Source organism: the organism of the source record quoted next, unplaced genomic scaffold (assembly GCF_019419815.1).
Source record: "Pyrus x bretschneideri cultivar Hongxiangsu unplaced genomic scaffold, Pyrus_bretschneideri_v1 Contig70, whole genome shotgun sequence".
Classification (NCBI taxonomy): Eukaryota; Viridiplantae; Streptophyta; class Magnoliopsida; order Rosales; family Rosaceae; genus Pyrus; species Pyrus x bretschneideri.
This window is the reverse complement of record NW_025999810.1, coordinates 1,183,319-1,200,651: the sequence shown is the minus strand read 5'-3', so window position 1 is coordinate 1,200,651 and position 17,333 is coordinate 1,183,319. Positions and strand designations below refer to the sequence as shown.

At 35.5% G+C, this 17,333-nt stretch overlaps 1 protein-coding gene across 1 annotated transcript; it reads right to left on the bottom strand.

Annotated features, from left to right (window-relative positions):
- Positions 1-13,617: 13,617 nt before the first annotated feature.
- On the bottom strand, positions 13,618-15,780 carry LOC103934698 (arabinosyltransferase RRA2). The gene is made up of 2 exons (XM_009344450.3): positions 15,493-15,780; positions 13,618-14,926 (listed from the first exon to the last, which is right to left on the bottom strand). The coding sequence occupies exons 1-2, from the start codon at positions 15,670-15,672 to the stop codon at positions 13,811-13,813; spliced, it is 1,296 nt and encodes a 431-aa protein (XP_009342725.1). The 5' UTR covers positions 15,673-15,780; the 3' UTR covers positions 13,618-13,810.
- Between the last annotated feature and the right edge of the window lie 1,553 nt (positions 15,781-17,333).

The window sequence follows — 17,333 nt, the reverse complement described above, 5'->3', positions numbered from 1 at the left end:
TAAAAATTAAGTGCTCCTTCAAAGAGTAATTTCATGATCTAAAAACATTTTAAACTACTTTGCCAAACTCAGTAAAAACACGGTTTTTGTTCGAACTAACTACCTTAACTCGTACTTATAAGTCACACAACGGGCAATTTAATTTGGTATTAAAATCGTCATCTACGAGATTTAAACCTAAGACATTTCACTTACAAGTGAAGAGAAATATCACTATAGTATAGTACTAGGTGGCTTTTGTCAAACAATAAATTTGTTATATTAGATGTTAGATTAGGGAGCCGACAGAATTTGAACTCACACCGTAGTGCAAAAACAACACTCTTCTCTACTGTGGTAGAGGCCAATTGCTGCTTTTGTTGCTTGTTAATGACTTGCAAAATTAAAGTGAAAATAACACTTGACCAAAAATAGTAATGTTTTATTGTAATGAGATGTGTTTGATTAAGAGTCGGCTCCATTGATTAAGAGTCGGCTCCATCCCATGGGAGCTGGCTGCCTACAATTGTGAGTCCCGCGATGGATCTTGGATTAATATATGTAAAGTTTAAATTACCTGCAAGAGGAAGATGCACATTTTAATTTCCTTGATTAATATATACTAGTGTATGCCCACACATAGTGTTTTAAAATTCTTTATTTTTGGTTTTAAAATTGAAGGAGAAAGGAAGAGAGTGAGAGAGAACGTGAGAGAGGATTAATTTTTTTTTTTAATTAGAGATGTTAAAATCACCTGTAAATTATGCTTAAACAAAAAATAGCAAAATTTTGCTTTGTGAAATTATGTTAATGCCCTTAACTTTTTGGTTGTGATAGAAGACTAAATAGTCTTTCTACCATCTTTTTGTTAACAAAAAAAATTCTATTAATATGTAGTTTAGATATATATATACACACACATACATATATATATATATATACTGTGTGTGTGTGTGTATTGTAGACAGAGAGAGAGTTCTCTTGTACATTGCATTTGCCATAACACGCAGACTCTACAGGATTAATTATTCTAACAACCAGAATTTGTCTTGACAGGTAGAGTTTTTTAAGAAAAATAAGTGTTTTCTTTTGTTATTCTGTTGGTACATTTGTGATGGATCTTGCTAAATTAGGGTCACATGCATAATTAGTACATATGGCCTGAATTGGCAACAGATTCACGTTGGTATTACTCTTCTTTTTCTTTAATACTAGCCTTCATACGCACGTATGACATATGGATACTGAATTGGCAACAGATTCACATTGGTATTATTGTTCTTTTTCTTTAACACTAGCCTTCATGCACGCGTGTGCAGAAGACATTTTTTGAATCATGGCGTGCTATGTGCGACTTACACGTTTTAAATGTATTTTTATGCGTGAATTGACAAAAGGAAAGTCAAATATTAGAAGTAAATTAATAATCTTAGATCATGTTAGAAGAAACCCCTTAGTGTAGATAATATCGTTTAAAAAAAAACAATCATTTGACAACTAATTTAATCACAGTATTATGCGAGTGCGAAAAACCTTTTTTATAACCGACATTACAAGTCTATCAAGATTTTTTAAAAGTGTTTAAAAATAGAGTAAATAATATTTAATGAACAACTGGTAGAATTACGTTATTACTAACCTATTGTGAGGTACTAATTAAAAAAAATACTATACAAAAAAAAATAATTATTAAAAGACAATGTTAAAATGACGAAAATACCCCTACCACATTTTTTTTTTGTTTTTTGAGGAAACAAATAACATTATGAGAGGAAGGGAACACCCAAGGCCTCTAGAGTCAAATAACAAGGTATCAGAAGCAGCCAGAGGCACACAGCCAACCCAAACATGAAAATTCTATAAACCATACCCACACGAAGTGATGACATCAACTACAAAATTAGCTTCCCCAAAAATATGATTCCAGTAAATAGATTCAAAAGAAAAGGCCAGCCATTTAATGTCTTCAATAATAGCCCTGATACATTTGATGCATTATTTTGAGTTGCTTTTGAAGTTTTTTGTTTGAGGGGCATTTCTGTTCTTTTCTTTTTTATTTTTTATTTTTTATATTTTTGTGAAGCTTGTGACAACAAAAAAAAACTATTCATTGGGCTTGTTGGCTTTATATATAAGATTATTGTTCCTTCATCTTGGTACAAATGTTCCACGGTATGATACTACATAAAATATTAGGAGAAATCTAAAGTTTTTTCTTGGTTTTTCAAACAAAAAAAAAATTATTATTAAGGTAGAAGGAAGTATTGAACTTGGGATGCATGGTTAAATCTAAAGCTTAAAGCCACATCTAGCAACACCACCATTCTCGCATGACTGCCCTCTCTGGTGTTTCTTGCCATTCATTTGTTGGTGGTTCTATGGTGATGGAGTCCTCGATGGTTGTCGTTTAGGTGTTGAGATTGATATTATTTATTTTTGGGTTTTTATCACAAATTGTCCCTCAAATTGACCCTCACCATTAAGATGGTCTCTGGAATTGAAAATCAATCAATGTAGTCCCTGGAAATAAGTGTTGCAAATCAATGTGGTCCTTCTGTTACAATCCTATTAAATTTTTTGTTAAAGTGCTGATGTGGCACATAAATGAGCACTACAGAATTTATAGGTTTTTATCACAAATGGTCCCTGAAAAATTGGTGTTGCAAATCAATATGATCATTTTGTGACAATTCTATAAAAATAAAAATAAAAATTGTTACGTGCTAATGTGGGCTTAATAATTAATAATTAATTGAAAAAGTTGTCTAAGTAGCTTTTTGCACAACGATTTTTTTTTCTTCTTATAGTAGGGCCTACTCCAAAGAGAGATCTCTTTCATAAATTCTCAAAGGTACAAGGCTTAACAAGGCCTAAGATGGGGTTTGGAATTAGTTTTCAACCAATAATAGACGCACCTCGATTAGAACCTCATTATCTCAAGGCAGACCTCACCATTCTCTGTGTCACCATACCACCAGGGGAGTGCCTAACAAGGTATCCAAGATTATGGATGTGAGGATGTTAGCCTAAATGTTAAGGGTGATGTCACAAAAGCTGTCGCCAAAGGTGATCTCAATCCAGGTGCAATTTGATGAAGGGTGCTTGAAGTGTGTAAAGATAGGTGCATTAAGATTTTTTTTTTTTTCTCTCTAGAGAATAGATAACGAAGGCTACCATATAGGGAGGTTAAGGAATGTGGACTGGGATCGCAAGTGATTGCAAGACTAGGTTTTTGGGTTGACAACTTTTTTATAAATTATTAAACCTATTTGTAATTTTTTTTTAAATTTAATTAGACTTTGTGTGACCCATTTATGAGTCACATCAGCACATAACAAAATTTTTGAAAGAATTGTGATAGAATAACTACATTGATTTGAGACACCTACTTGCGGGACTACATTAATCGATTTTCAGTTTCATGGACCATTTTGAGGTCGTGGGTCAATTTCAAAGACCATGTTGATGTCACGAGTCAATTTCAATGACTATTTGTGATAAAACAAGAACTTATGAGACTCATTTATGTGCCACATCAGTACTTAAAAGAATTTTTAACAAAATTGTAACAGAATGACAACCTTGATTTGCAACACCTATTTTCAAGGACTACATTGATTGATTTTCAATTTTAAGGACCATCTTGATGGTGAGGGTCAATTTCAATGACGATTTGTGATAAAAAAAAAAAAAATAAAAAAAAAAACCCTTTATTTTTAGAGTTTTATGTAATTTGGAGCTATTCTTTACTTTTTTTTTTCTGTCAGCTACTATGCTTTTGTGTATTTTATTTAGGGCCAGTGGGTTTGATTCTTATGCATATGGGTCATTTTTTTTTTTTGGACTTTGACTCTTTGTATATGTGCTACCTTTGACTCCTTATTTGGGGCTTCTTATGAGATGCTTTGAGCTTTTTAACCATTAGATCTTGATTTTTAAACAAAGATCTAATGGTCAAAACAATCCATATTAAGTTGAATTTAACTACTAGATCTTGATTTTTAACCATTAAAGGTGTTGTATATTTAGATGGGTCTGGGGGCGTGACAAAGTGGTATTAGAGCACAATTCGCACTTAAGCCTAATAATTATGCTCTACTACCATTCTGTCACGCCACATACCCGACTTAATGTGGCTTTTTGTAACCATTAGATATTTGTTTGAAAATCAAGACCTAATGGTAAAAAACCGATCTTATAAGAAGCCCCAACACAATTACAAAGAGTCAAAGTCCAAAGAACTGACCCACGAACATAAAGAATCATACACATTAGCTCAAAATAGAATACACAAAAGCCTAGTAGCTAAAAAAATGTAAAGAAAAACTCCAAATTACACGAAACTCTAAAATATCCCAAAATCTTAGGGCTTTTGAAAAGAGTCATTTTAGACAGTAAAATCCGGATTACATCAGGAGAATCCTGAAGAATATATAGCATAAGATATTGCTTTTTTTTTAGAACTCTAATTACTTGCGGACAAGTTAATCCTTAGATTGTAAAAATCCCCAAGAATATAGGAAATAAATTTGATCCCCAGTCGGATTAGGTTTCTATGTCTTGCAAAGCAAGCATGGTCATTCTCAGCAAGGCATGTGGACATTGCCTATCATTTCATAGCCCCACAGATGTGGTGGCACTGTCAGTCTGATTAGGCGGCTTAGTTTGATTTGAAGTTATTAAGTCCATGTACTAGACTATAGAAGATTAATGGTCCCCCAATGTACATTTATATATGGGTTTTTTCTTCAGCACATTGATATAGGTACTATATACTTGTTTCTACCCACTAGATGTGTTGACCCCAGACCATGTAAGGTCCTAAACCCCAAATCATGTTTTAGTGAGTAGATTAATGTAGAAAGAAAATTTGTTACGTCTTGGTTTTTTCTTCAATATACTAATATTAGGATTAAGTATCTGCAACTCCCCAATCTGTTAGTGTCATTCCAAATTGGCCTCAACTTTTTTAAACTTTACAAATAAGTACACAACTTATTAAAAATGTCACATCTGTTAAGCTCCATTTAAAAATCTTTTAAATTGACTAAGGCTTACTTTTCTCCAAAATCAATAGAAGGTAATGAAAGCATAGCCACCACTAACTAATAGTCGCCACCATCCCATCATGCCATCACCTGCAAACCCAATGCAAAACCACCAACTTCACCCTAAAACTCAAGCCGCCAATATTGAGAAGAAGGTTATGGAGATTGTTGAAATGGTATGGATTGCCATAATGCGGCCACCACCATTTTCACCGCCTATAAAGAAGAATTTGAAGCTTTATGAGCCGACAATTGGTGAATGAGGAAATCACTTGAGAAGAAACAAGCTCCTTGAAACTCTATATGAATTTTTAACCCTCTTCTTTGTTAAGAGATTGCCCTCCTGATGTAATTTTGAATTAAGTCCATTTTTTATTCAATTTAAACCCTGTTTGATCATTGGTTTTTGAGGTACCTAATATTAATGTCGATCGTGATATACCCAAGTGGTGAGTTTTGAATATAATTTAGGGTAAATTACACTTTACCACCTCATGTTTGAGGTCTATTGCAACCTCATACACATCTTCAAAACATTTCACTTTCATACCTCAAGTACTATTTTATTTCAATATAATACATCTGTTACATTTTCCATCTATTGATCTGTTAAGAGCTGACGTAGCTGCCACATTGATGCCACATGGTAAAAAAAAAAAAAAAATTTATACATTAAAAATATTATAATAATTTACCCTATTATAAAAAATAAAAATAAGAAACACTGAAAACCCAGAATCCCATTCCCTTGACCACCTCTTTCTCCTCCACTCTCTTCACCTCCCCTCCCATCTAAAAACCCACCGCACCCCACCTCCCCCGCAACCCCCTACCCACCCCCTACCCCACCCCACTCTTTTCACCTCCCTTTCCTCCACTCTCTTTACCGGCTTTAAGCAAGTTCGTACCGAGATTCTGGCGATTACCAACTTCTTGCCAACTTCTTGCCTTCGGATTCCATGCCTTCGTCCACCACCAGGGACTTCTTCAAAAAACCCATGTCTCAATTTTGGAAGAAATCGCTGACTTCTTAACTGAAATCCAACCAAAACAAAACAAGAACAGAGCAAAAAAAGATAGGATTTTGATGTGAGAATCAGAATAAATCGAGGAAAACAAAAAAGATGGGTTTTGATCTGGGAATCGTAACAAACCAAGAGAACAAGCTCAAAGAGTCGGAGAAAGAAATGAATAAGCTAAGGGGTTTTTGGGGGTGGGAGGGGAGGTGGCGTGGGGGGTTGCGGGGAAGGTAGGGATTCTGGGCTTTTAGTGTTTATTTTTATTTTTATCTTTATTTTTTATTTTTTGAATAGGGTAAATTATTATAATATTTTAATGTATAAAAAATTATTATTTTTGCCATGTGGCACAAATTTGGCAGCCACATCAGCTCTTAACGAATCAATGAATGGAAAATGTAACAGATGTATTATATTGAAATAAAGTAGTATTTGAGGTATGAAAGTGAAATGTTTTGAAGATATTGTATGAGGTTGCAATAGACCTCAAACCTGAGGTGGTAAAGTGTGATTTACTCTATAATTTATTTTTCAAAATTATGGGGCTTAAGGATATGGCCTTTTCAATAGGTTGGGTATTTGTTTGGAATGTTTAAAAAAGTTGAGACCTATTTGAAATGACACTAAAATGTTGAGGAGCTTTAGATACTTAATCCTTAATTTTATGTATGTTATTTCCATGTTGATCATTATACTGATGAATAAGCATGACTTAACGGTTTAACATTTTAAATAGAATTTACCTTGCATCTGTGAATTACTAAATTATGGATAAATTTTGACACACGTAATATTGGAGGAAGGGAAGAATTCAAATTGTGACTCGTGTAAATTTAACCAATTAAGTGTGAAACTCTTTCCAAAATTTTAATACATTTGATATAAGCATAACTTGGTCAATGTTTACTCGAAATCAAATTGAAATCGAAATCAACCAAACATAAACTACATACACCAATCTTTCTTTAGGAAACTACAATTCACACACTTGCTTACCTATTATGAAATGATAGCTTTGATTTATTACCACTTTGAGTTTCAAAATTTTCCATTTAAGGAATCTATCTAAGCTTTCGTCATTATGCTTCATCATGTATATGCATGTATTTTATAGCAAAGTTCTAAAAAACGTTAGACGCTAGTCGACCAGTAGGGAATAAGCTAGTCTAAGCAGGGTCTAGGCATTTTTTTTTAATTTTGATTAAATTTATTATGTAACATATAAATAAATATCTACTTATATATATATATAATTGTATCGAGATACATAAATTGCAAAATAGAATGAGATTTAGTGCTCATTTAAGTATCTAACAAGTCTCTTACAATTTATTAAAAATATAAAATACAAAATAAAAGTTTTTATTTTATGTCTAAGTGAGAGGTGTGACCTAGGCAATTTAGGCGGGCCTAGGCATGTTTACGCTCCCTTTCTTATTTTCTAACCATCTAGGGGTTAATTGTGACGGTGTCCAACCGCCTAGCGCCTAGATGAGAATCTTCAGAACATTGCTTAATAGAGATATCATCAACAAAGGAGGCAATGTAATGCTTTTTTGCCATATCAAAAGCCGTAGTTTACAATGAATTAGAGATGGTTTAGCAATTTTCTCGTTTGAACATTTTTGTTTTATCTTTTTGGCTCTCTTTTTCATCCTGCAATGGTGCAAGATGATCTAAATCGTCTATATCTAAGGTCACCCTTCAATGATCAAGTTCGATAAAACATCAACTATTGGAACCAAATTCGAGCACCGCTGTAAAGGGTGAAGATGCACAAACTCAAGAGCTGTAAAAGAACAAATAATTGAAGGCAACCAAGGACCGAGGGAGGTGTGCCAGTCAAAGGCGCTTTGACGGTCAAGTTAGTAAGCAATATTATGAGACTTAAGCAGCATGTGAGATAATTTTATTGCCAGAGGTGAACCCTAGAATTGTGTATTTATACTAGTCGAGATAAAGACCTTTTAGAATATAGCATTTGTACTAACCTCGGAGAATCCCAAATGATATCTATGAGTAGATATTGCATCCTCTTAAAAGTATGATTACTCATTTTCTCCATCTTTTTTCCTGCAACACAACATCCTTCAAATCATTTTTCTTGCAAATTGTCCCCATGCTACTCTCTCCTCCCTCTATATCTCTCCACTTTTCTTTGTCCCAAAGCTACTCTCTCCCCTTCTTTATCCATTCTCTTCGAAATTGTCTGAGAAAAAGGAAAACTTTCTGGAAAATTTCTGGGAGTTTTCGGAAATAAGGAAGAATTTTGCTATTGGGATTGTAGTTGTTAGAGTTTTGCATATATGTTTTTAAATTTTGGTGTTGAGATTTAGGTAGTGGGTGGGGCTGGGTTTCAGATCTGAGCATGGATTGGCAAATGGAATTGCCAGAAGCATTCTTTTAGATTTGCAGTTCATAAGACTTGTAGCATGCAATCGTCCTACACAAGTTTGGAGATGGGGTTAGCAATCTCATGGTTTTTGGGGGCTTAGCTAAGACCAACTACACCTTGTTTTAGTCGAGACGAGTGAGAGCTAGTCTCATTAACTCAAGGCTCTATGGGGAACAAACACGGGATTGGACTAACCTTTAGTTCAGTCTAGTCCAATGAACTTTAGCGAGCGAAAACAAATACCCTTTTACGACATTGTTAATTAAGAAAAGAGAGGCGAAAATAGTAAAACAAGAAAGGTCGATTGCAAATGCAATAGCATCCCCAAATTCACAAAACACAATTACCTTTTTATAGCTGAAAGGGAAACCCAACACCCAAAAATTTTGAGAAAACGTAAAAACAAGAATTAGGACTCTGGAAACAAACCCAATTCTGAGCCGTAGAAATATTCCGGAAACAATCCTACCTTCCGTATTTGAAGCTAGTTCGAATAGGAAAGGTCCTGTACCCATATCCTACAATGTATTTATAGTTTCTCTCATTTGGTGCCAATTGTGACTGTGTTAGGTGGCGCCAAACGAGATAGAGTCTAAATATGTGTACGATACTCTCTCTCACTCTCTCTCTCTTTCATGGAATCATGGAATTAGATTGTGGCGCTAATTATTTTTAGTAATAATTATTAACTAAACAGTTGGGCTTTGTTTTTTTCTTCCCTAATTAACTTGTTGAGAATCACTTTTCTAAAAAAAAGAAAAACTTGTTGAGAATCAATAATTAGTGTTAGAGAAAATTGTTGTCAATGTATGCAGTTATTAATTCAAGTAATTCTTCATTTAGTTTTATCATATTATTTGCTTTTTTGATTAGCTTAAACTCTTACAGCAACTGCTAGTACAAGGTTTGGCTGCCTATTTAATTAAATTTGCAAGCTTAATGCTATGAAATTTACCCCCAACGAATACAGAACGGACATAACCTCGGTTGAAAGTGGGAATACTCGTAACCAGCTAAGTTACAAGCCGCTTGCTCAAAACTATGTGTTCAATTGAGAACCAATATTTCTGCACTTGTTTGTATGCTTTTGCTAATTTAGAATTGTTTGCTTGTTTTGGTCTTTCAGTTATTGGAGTTCAGAACCAGTACGATTGTAATACCTTCCAAACAAATTAATGGGGACTAGGGAAAGCAGTGCACCTTCACCTCAAGTGCGCGCTCTCTCTCTCTCTCTCTCTCTCTCTCCCCCCAGATCATAATGCACCTTCAACTTACTTGCATATTGATGGATGAATACATTTAATCTTATAACCAATTAAACTGAATGGCTAGGGTGCGGCATTTGGAATGCAAAAGAAAGAATTGATTCTCGATGAGTACACAGAATTGTAGGTAATATAGGTCAGTAGGCATGGAGTTCGTATGTGATAGAGTTGCAGAAAGTGCAAAAGACAACGTGCATTTCTGGAAATAATTCTGATGGTGCTTCTCAAAGGTATTGTTCATTTGAATCCATTGTCAATCCCTTCCGTAACATGTATTGATCCTATTCATGTTTTGCATTGTTCCCCTTCGACAGTGCTGCAGGCAGAGGTGAGGACTCGTCAGACGAGAGTGATGAATCAAACCGAGTATGTATTCTACTTAATTTTATGTCCAATAAATTGAAAGGAAAAAAGTTTCTTGGGTTACTGGTATGAAGAGATTGTGTGACTGATTGGTAGAACACACGACGAGTTTACTAATATGGTTCAAACCTTTAGTTTTGTTTCTTTTCCAGCATTTTTCAGCAACTCAGATGCATCGAGATGGTATGCATTGAAAAGTTAAGCTTTCATTAGGAATTGTTTTGGGTTTTGAGAGTCTAGTCTAATCAAAATAGTGCCGTCATTTGAATTCATGTGTAATGACTTCCCGTGCTTGCAGCAAGGGCAGGTAAGCGTAATGACTTCCGGTGTTTGGAATTTCTTGATTTTGGAGTAAACGTGCTGGAGATCCATTTGAATGTCGGAAGCCTCAATGTATAAAGGTAAGGCAAAATGGTTCCTCGGGTATACTGGCTTCAACATTACACACACACACAAGTGAGTAGCTAATACTCTACGGTTACATCTTAAAGATCATAAACATAAACATAAATATGGAGTTACAACATAACGGAAAATTGGCCAACATAAATATGGGGTTACAACATAACAGACAATTGACCAATATTCTGTAATTAATGTCATTAACTATTGTAACTCCCTAACAAGTAATATTGTCGGTGGATTTTGAATATAATTTTATGTTTGAAAAATTAACTAGGACTTAACGAATGTGACATTTTTAATAAGTTGGATACTTGTTTGTAATGTTTAAAAAGGTTGAAACCAATTTGGAATGACACTAAAAGGTTAGGGGTTTTAGACCTCCTAGCAAACAAAGCTCTGATTAATGAATGAAACCTCTACAAATACTTGTCTGCGTGTTCTTGACATCCTAGCAGCTTCCCTATTGGCCAGTCTTCTTCTTTCCATTCTTTGTTCGCAATCTTCCTGTCGAATTATGCAAATGAAGACGATAACAGCATCCTCACTTCATATGTTCCTCAAAAGTACATTCTACGAATGATGTGTGCCGGATTCAAAAACTTGTAACTTATCGTCTGCAGTCTCTCCAACATTGATGTTCTATAAGAAAAAGAAAAGCATTGACGATTACGCTGCTAGTCTCCAATCACATGAATCAACAATTCTAAAGTAGTAATTGTACCTGAGCAACATATATGCTTGAAACCAGATCATAGCAGGAAAAAGGAAACACACAAAAGAACTGAGGAATACATGAAATCAAACTGGCAGAATAAGAATGTATCCATTTATTCATCCACTTCACATGCATGATTTCTCATATAAGCTGTATATTGATGGTGTAATAATCAAGGAAAATCAATTTCTACATTAATATTGGGTGCCTTAAATTTTATATTTCAAACATAGATTATATAATATGGAACCCCATGATCAAACATGTATTGAGCTAAATCGAAAATGAACCCAAATTGAAATTACATCAGGAGGGCAATCTCTTAACAAAGAAGAGGGTTAAGAATTCAAATATAGTTTCAAGGAGTTTGTTTCTGCTTAAGTGATTTCCTCATTTGCCGATTCTCGGCTCGTAAAGCTTTCAATTCTTCTTTGTGGGCAATGAAGATGGTGGTGGCCGCATTGTTGCAGTCCATACCATTTCAACAATCTCCAGGACCTTCTCGATGTTCGCAGCTTGAGTTGTAGGGTGGAGTTTGAGATTTTGCGTTGGGTTTGAAGGTGATGGCATGCTAAGGGTGGTGGTAACTGTTAGATTGGGGGAAGCTATGCTTCTATGACCTTCTATTGATTTTGGAGACAAAGTAAGCCTATTAATTTAACAGATTTTTAACTGGGATTTAGGGATGTGACAATTTCAATAGGTTGGGCACAAGTTTGAAATATTTAAAAAGATTAAGACCAATTTAGAATGACACTAAAAAGTTGAGAGATTGTAGGTACTTAAATCCTACTTTTTAATTACCAAATTAAAGTCGGACAAATAGAAGGATATTACCACGTAATAAAAACCCAAACTTTCAGTATGAAGCATACAAGACCTAATAGTGAAAATGCACGACACAAAATTTTTCAGAACATTTCTAGAACACAAATTATATCATGTGTCAAACGCTACTTGGATCTCAGTATTCAGTGTTAGCATGGGGCGGGGGGGGGTGTCGATCTAATTCTGTGTTAGTCTTAACCACCACGGGTGGTCCAGTGGTTGAGGACAAATTTCAAGCCTGTATTTCACACGGCACATCCTTGGTTCAATTCTTAGCGCTGGTGAATTACACGATGGTAGCCAGAGGAGGTTGAAATACCTCTGTGAGTCTTCCCAGCTCTTGTAAGACCAACTCTAACCTTTGGAGTAAGTTCTAAAAATTTCACAAATTATATCATGTGCCAAACGCTACTTGAATCTCAGTATTCAGTGTTTGCACTCTAGGGAAACATTGCCTTGGTTTCATGGCAAGAACTTGCTTATGTTTCTCAAGGATTTTGATGTGGGGTGGGGGGGGGGGGGTGGTCGATTTAATTCTATGTTAGTCTTAACCACCACATGTGGTCCAGTGGTTGAGAACAAATTTTAAGCCCGTATTTCACACGGCACATCCTCGGTTCGATTCCTAGCGTTGGTGAATCACACGATGGTGGCTAGAGGAGGTTGAAATGCCTCTGTGAGTCTTCCAGGCTCCCGTAAGGCCAACTCTAACCTTTGGAGTAAGTTCTAAAATTTCCCTTCTACCACTGCCCCCCCCCCCCAACAACACAAAAAAAATTCATTCCAACCCTTGTTCTAAAATGGAGTTAAGTGATAAAACTCAAAAAAAGGCCTGATTTCGATCAGAATTTAGGCCAAAGAAAACTGTGGGGCCCACAAGTGAGAGTGAAAGTCGCTGCATGAAGTCTAGATGCTATGCCCAGACATGCGCATGCTTGGAATGCACCAAGCCCAGCATCTGATACTTTTAGGTTAAAATGTTCATAAAATTAATTTAGGATAGTCTACATAATTTTTTTTTTAAAGTTAATTTAAAAAAAAAAAAAAACTTAAATTCATTCTTTAATAATTTAAGGCTAAAATTTTATGCTAAAAGGATTGGAGCAAAAAAATCGTTTCTAGGTTAAAACTTAAATTTTCTAGGGTAAAAATTTTAGGTTTTACCCCAAGGGTTGAAGATGGTCTAAGGGTGGACGGTTGTGGTGCAGCCACCGCCTGGTCCCCCATTTAAAAAAAAAAAAATAATATAGAAATTTTGTGTTAACCTTCCCGGAAAATTATGTTATCAGTAGATTCGCTGAAAGATGTTTTAGCAATCATGTCATCTAAGCTCTGTTACTCTGCGATTCTCATGCGTTGCTTCTCATGTATCTCTTTCTTTTTAGAAGTAGAACATTTTGACTCGTCACATTTGATACATAAGTTTCTTTTTCACTTGATTATTGTTGTGTTTCATATGATATATCGGTTTTGTATTTCTTTCCAGCAAGAATGTGAGAAACTACTTGCAACCGCGGAGATTCTTGAGAGCGAAATTGCCCAGATCCCATGCGATATATGAAGGCTTTCTGGGAAAATTGAGAAACTTAAGGAAGAATACTATGCGTAAATATGATATCAGATGATTTCAATTTCTAAAACAATTTCTAACATACAATAATTGGCTTAAAGCCTTACAATTCTTTTGATACTGTTTTGAACACAAAGTATGCTTTTCGAACATTTACGTTACATTTCCTTTGTACAAAGTATCCAAATGTCCTGAGCGTACCTGTGATTAGCAGGAATAATCTCTACCACTCTGAACCATCAGGGAAAGGTTTCAGTGCATCCTGCTTCCCATTGACATAAAAATCCATAATTGCTAACATTCTAGGATACTTATCAGGATGGTAATTAACGTGAACAATAACCGGCTTCAACTTGCTCAGTTTAGCATCTTTCCTCACCGTCTTGAAGAGGACCTTGCTATTCATAAAGAGATAGAAATCCATAGTCCTCCTGGAAGCATGAAGTCCATCATACCCAGGATGAGAGGGGAAAAAGAGTTCCTCGTTGAACACTGCCTGGTCCCAAGCCCGCTCCTTTGAGAGTCGATTGGCCACACGATCCAATAGCTCAATTGAAGGAATTGTCGGTCGAATGTAGAAGAAACCAGAGTTATACACCCATATACGCATTGTATGAGCATATCGAGCCCAACCCATTCCTGGCTCATCAAAGACGTCATTGTAACCATAAGCAGTCATATTGTTGTGACCATCAGTCATGGACTCTACATCTGAATCACGATATAGATAATTAAAGGGGTTTTGCAAGTACACAATATCAACATCTGACAGAAGAACACTATAACCGAGCTGCAAAAACTCCCTCAGAACACGAAATTTTAGCCCAGAGACAGCATGGTTCCCTCCGGTCCTCGCAACCGAATCAATTACTTTGTTTGGGTCTCTCTTATAAACTGGAACATTTTTCAATTCACAGAATCTGGCAATTTCATCATCCAAAGCAACAACCAGATAATTGGATATGCCCACCCTATTGATGTTAGCGAACCATACCTCCAACATTTCCTTCACATTCGAGTTTGCAAGAGCAACTATAAGTTCTCTATTAACAGCAACTTTCTCCAAAATCTTTGCCAATCTCGGATTCACAGATTCATCTGGAAGAACACTGGGGTTGGTTAGTAAGCCTTTGACGGTACCAAAAGGACCAGCTTTCTTCTGATCACCCAACACAAGAACCTGTTTCTCTGCCTGATCTTTCCTTTGTTCAGCCAACCGAATCTTTTCAGTCAATTCCCTAACCAGCTTTTTCAACTCGGCATTTTTCTCAGATGTGGCCACAAACTCTGATTTCAACAGGTTGATCCGTTCAGATGATTCGCACAAGGAAGAACCAACCTAGTGCACAAATGACTAAAAATATCAACATCAACATGTTTAAGAACCACAAAATTTCACCTTAATATTAAACAATCTTTTTCGAGCTTAGCTATTTGAATTCGTAGAACCAGAACAGCTATATGAACGGCCAGCAATAATGTTACCGAGTATACTTATATGATTTCGGTCTCATGTCAATGCTTCAAACAAATGCCCAAGTTCCTCAATTCGCCTAACAAATATGATCTGATTTGGATATTTTTTAAACCAAAAAAAAAAAAAAAACTTTCAGCATGTCAAATTATCAGCTCTAATTCTAAACCGTGTCGCTTGTTAGGGACAGAGCACAAACAAATCAATCACATTATCTGGGTTTGAATCAAAAGTCAATGCACCAAAATCTCAAGTCAACGGACAACATTTCGATCGAATTTCCGAAATCACAATCGCTAATCACCCATTCATTTAAAATTATCAAAATTTCAAGCACTAATCACTCAAAAAGACAAGTATTAAAGCCCAAGAGTTATACGAAAAAACGAAGAAAATAAAAACAAGCAATGATTGAAAGGGTGAAGAGGAACCTGGGCGATGGATTTGGCGAAGCGGCGATTGAGAATGGGGGCAGGATTGGAAATGGAAAGAAAGCCGCTGGGGAAGCAGAGGGCGAAGACGCAGCCCAGGAGGATTCCGATTGTTATAGCGACGACGACCCTCGATTTGCAGAGAGACTGCGCTTTCTCCCTGCGACCCACCACCGCCATACCTACCTTACTTTTCCCTTCCCAGCTATGCTTGCTTGCTTCAGCAGCACGAGAGGGAGACTGACTGTTGTTAACTTTGGACAATGGTTGACTATAGTAATGGAAAAACGATATTTTGTTTTAGTTAATTAACTAGAGGGTAAGCCCGCGTTGTCGCGGGAATGTTAAAAGAATTATAAGTGTTGAAAACAAGAGTTATAATATGAGAATAATGCTTAGTTTGGTACCGAGATGATTCTGAAAAAAATTAATATAAAAAAAATGAGAGATATTTTTGTGTTTGATAAACATTCAGCTTCAACTTTTTTTCACAGTTTTGGGTGAAAAAAAAGCCAAAAACAAGAAGCTGCAAAACCCATCTTTGAAAAACCAGCTTATTTTCACATCTGTTTTACATAAAAGTTTACCAAACATTCTGCTGCTTTATTTCACAGTTGCTTATTCTCACAGCACAGCAGAAGCAGTTTTTTTTCAAAGCACATCAATACCAAACCAGCCCTAAATCTATTGTAAACACGGTTCGTACATATGTAAAAACTATTTACATAAAATATGTACAAATATTTATATAAAATATGTACACTGTTATTGTGTACAACTGTACATATTTATAGCTGTGCAAAATATAACCGCTCCTATCTTTTCGATGTATAATTGTAGTGCTTAGACTACTGAGCAGTAGTTAGTACATTGGTTATATTTGCGGAAACTTTGTAAATTTCAAAAGTTTTACACAACTACACAGATCTTCAGTGATATTGCATTCTTGAGATTCATTCATTTTTCTCTTTGGTTTCTCTGTTATATAATAAATTAATCAAATAAAGACAAATTAGTAAGTCAAACAAAGAAATTAGAGAAATACCTCAAAATGAGATAATTTCTTAAGCTTGAGATATAAATAGGACAAAACGGCCATGCACAAGCCACACACACCATGCACAAAATCAAAATTACTAAAATGCCCACATATAAATACTAAAAATCCTCAGCTCATTTCATCACTCTCATTTTCTGGAGAGGGATGTCGAGAACTCTGGGTTTCTAGGTTGAACTTAGATCTCTAAGCACCAATTTTGAAGAGAGGGAAGTCGAGAGTGAAGCTTCGAAGTGAGAGTTTTTCTTTTGCATCAGTGTTCCATCCTTAAAGATATGATTTTTGTACTAGATTTTGAGTTTTGGTTAGAAAGTTCTATTCTTTCCAGCCAGTGAAGCTTCGGCAGCCATATTTCCACAGCCATTTGGTTCGTCTCTCTCTCTCTCTCTCTCTCTCTCATCTCTTTCTTTCTCTAACTCAGTCATTGTCTCCACTTTTGCAATTAATTACTTGTTTGTTCAAGTAGGTTTTTTGGATTTGCAGAGATGGGAAGTCAAACAAAAGAGGAATGGGGAAGAGAGGGCTCGAAATGTGTTTTGGAAATCTTTATTTATTTATGGGTTTTGTTATTTTAGATTATGGGTTTCAATCTTAGAGTTTTACGTTTTAATTATTGTATAGGGTATTGAAGATTCATGGAGTTGTGTTGGTGGATTTGGCTTTGTGGGTTTGTTACAGAATGCTCAATATTTGTTAATTTTGTTATGAACTTGCAAATTTTTGTGAATTCAATATGGAATGGGTGTTTGTTTGAAAATGTTTGTGAATTACAAGTCTTAGTTCA

Bases quoted from the DNA above. Each gene is read 5' to 3' on its own strand.
- LOC103934698 (XM_009344450.3), bottom strand. From the start codon at position 15,672: ATGGCGGTGGTGGGTCGCAGGGAGAAAGCGCAGTCTCTCTGCAAATCG. The intron at 14,927-15,492 runs GTTCCTCTTCAC...TTTGTGCACTAG, and splicing joins TCGCCAAATCCATCGCCCAG to GTTGGTTCTTCCTTGTGCGA.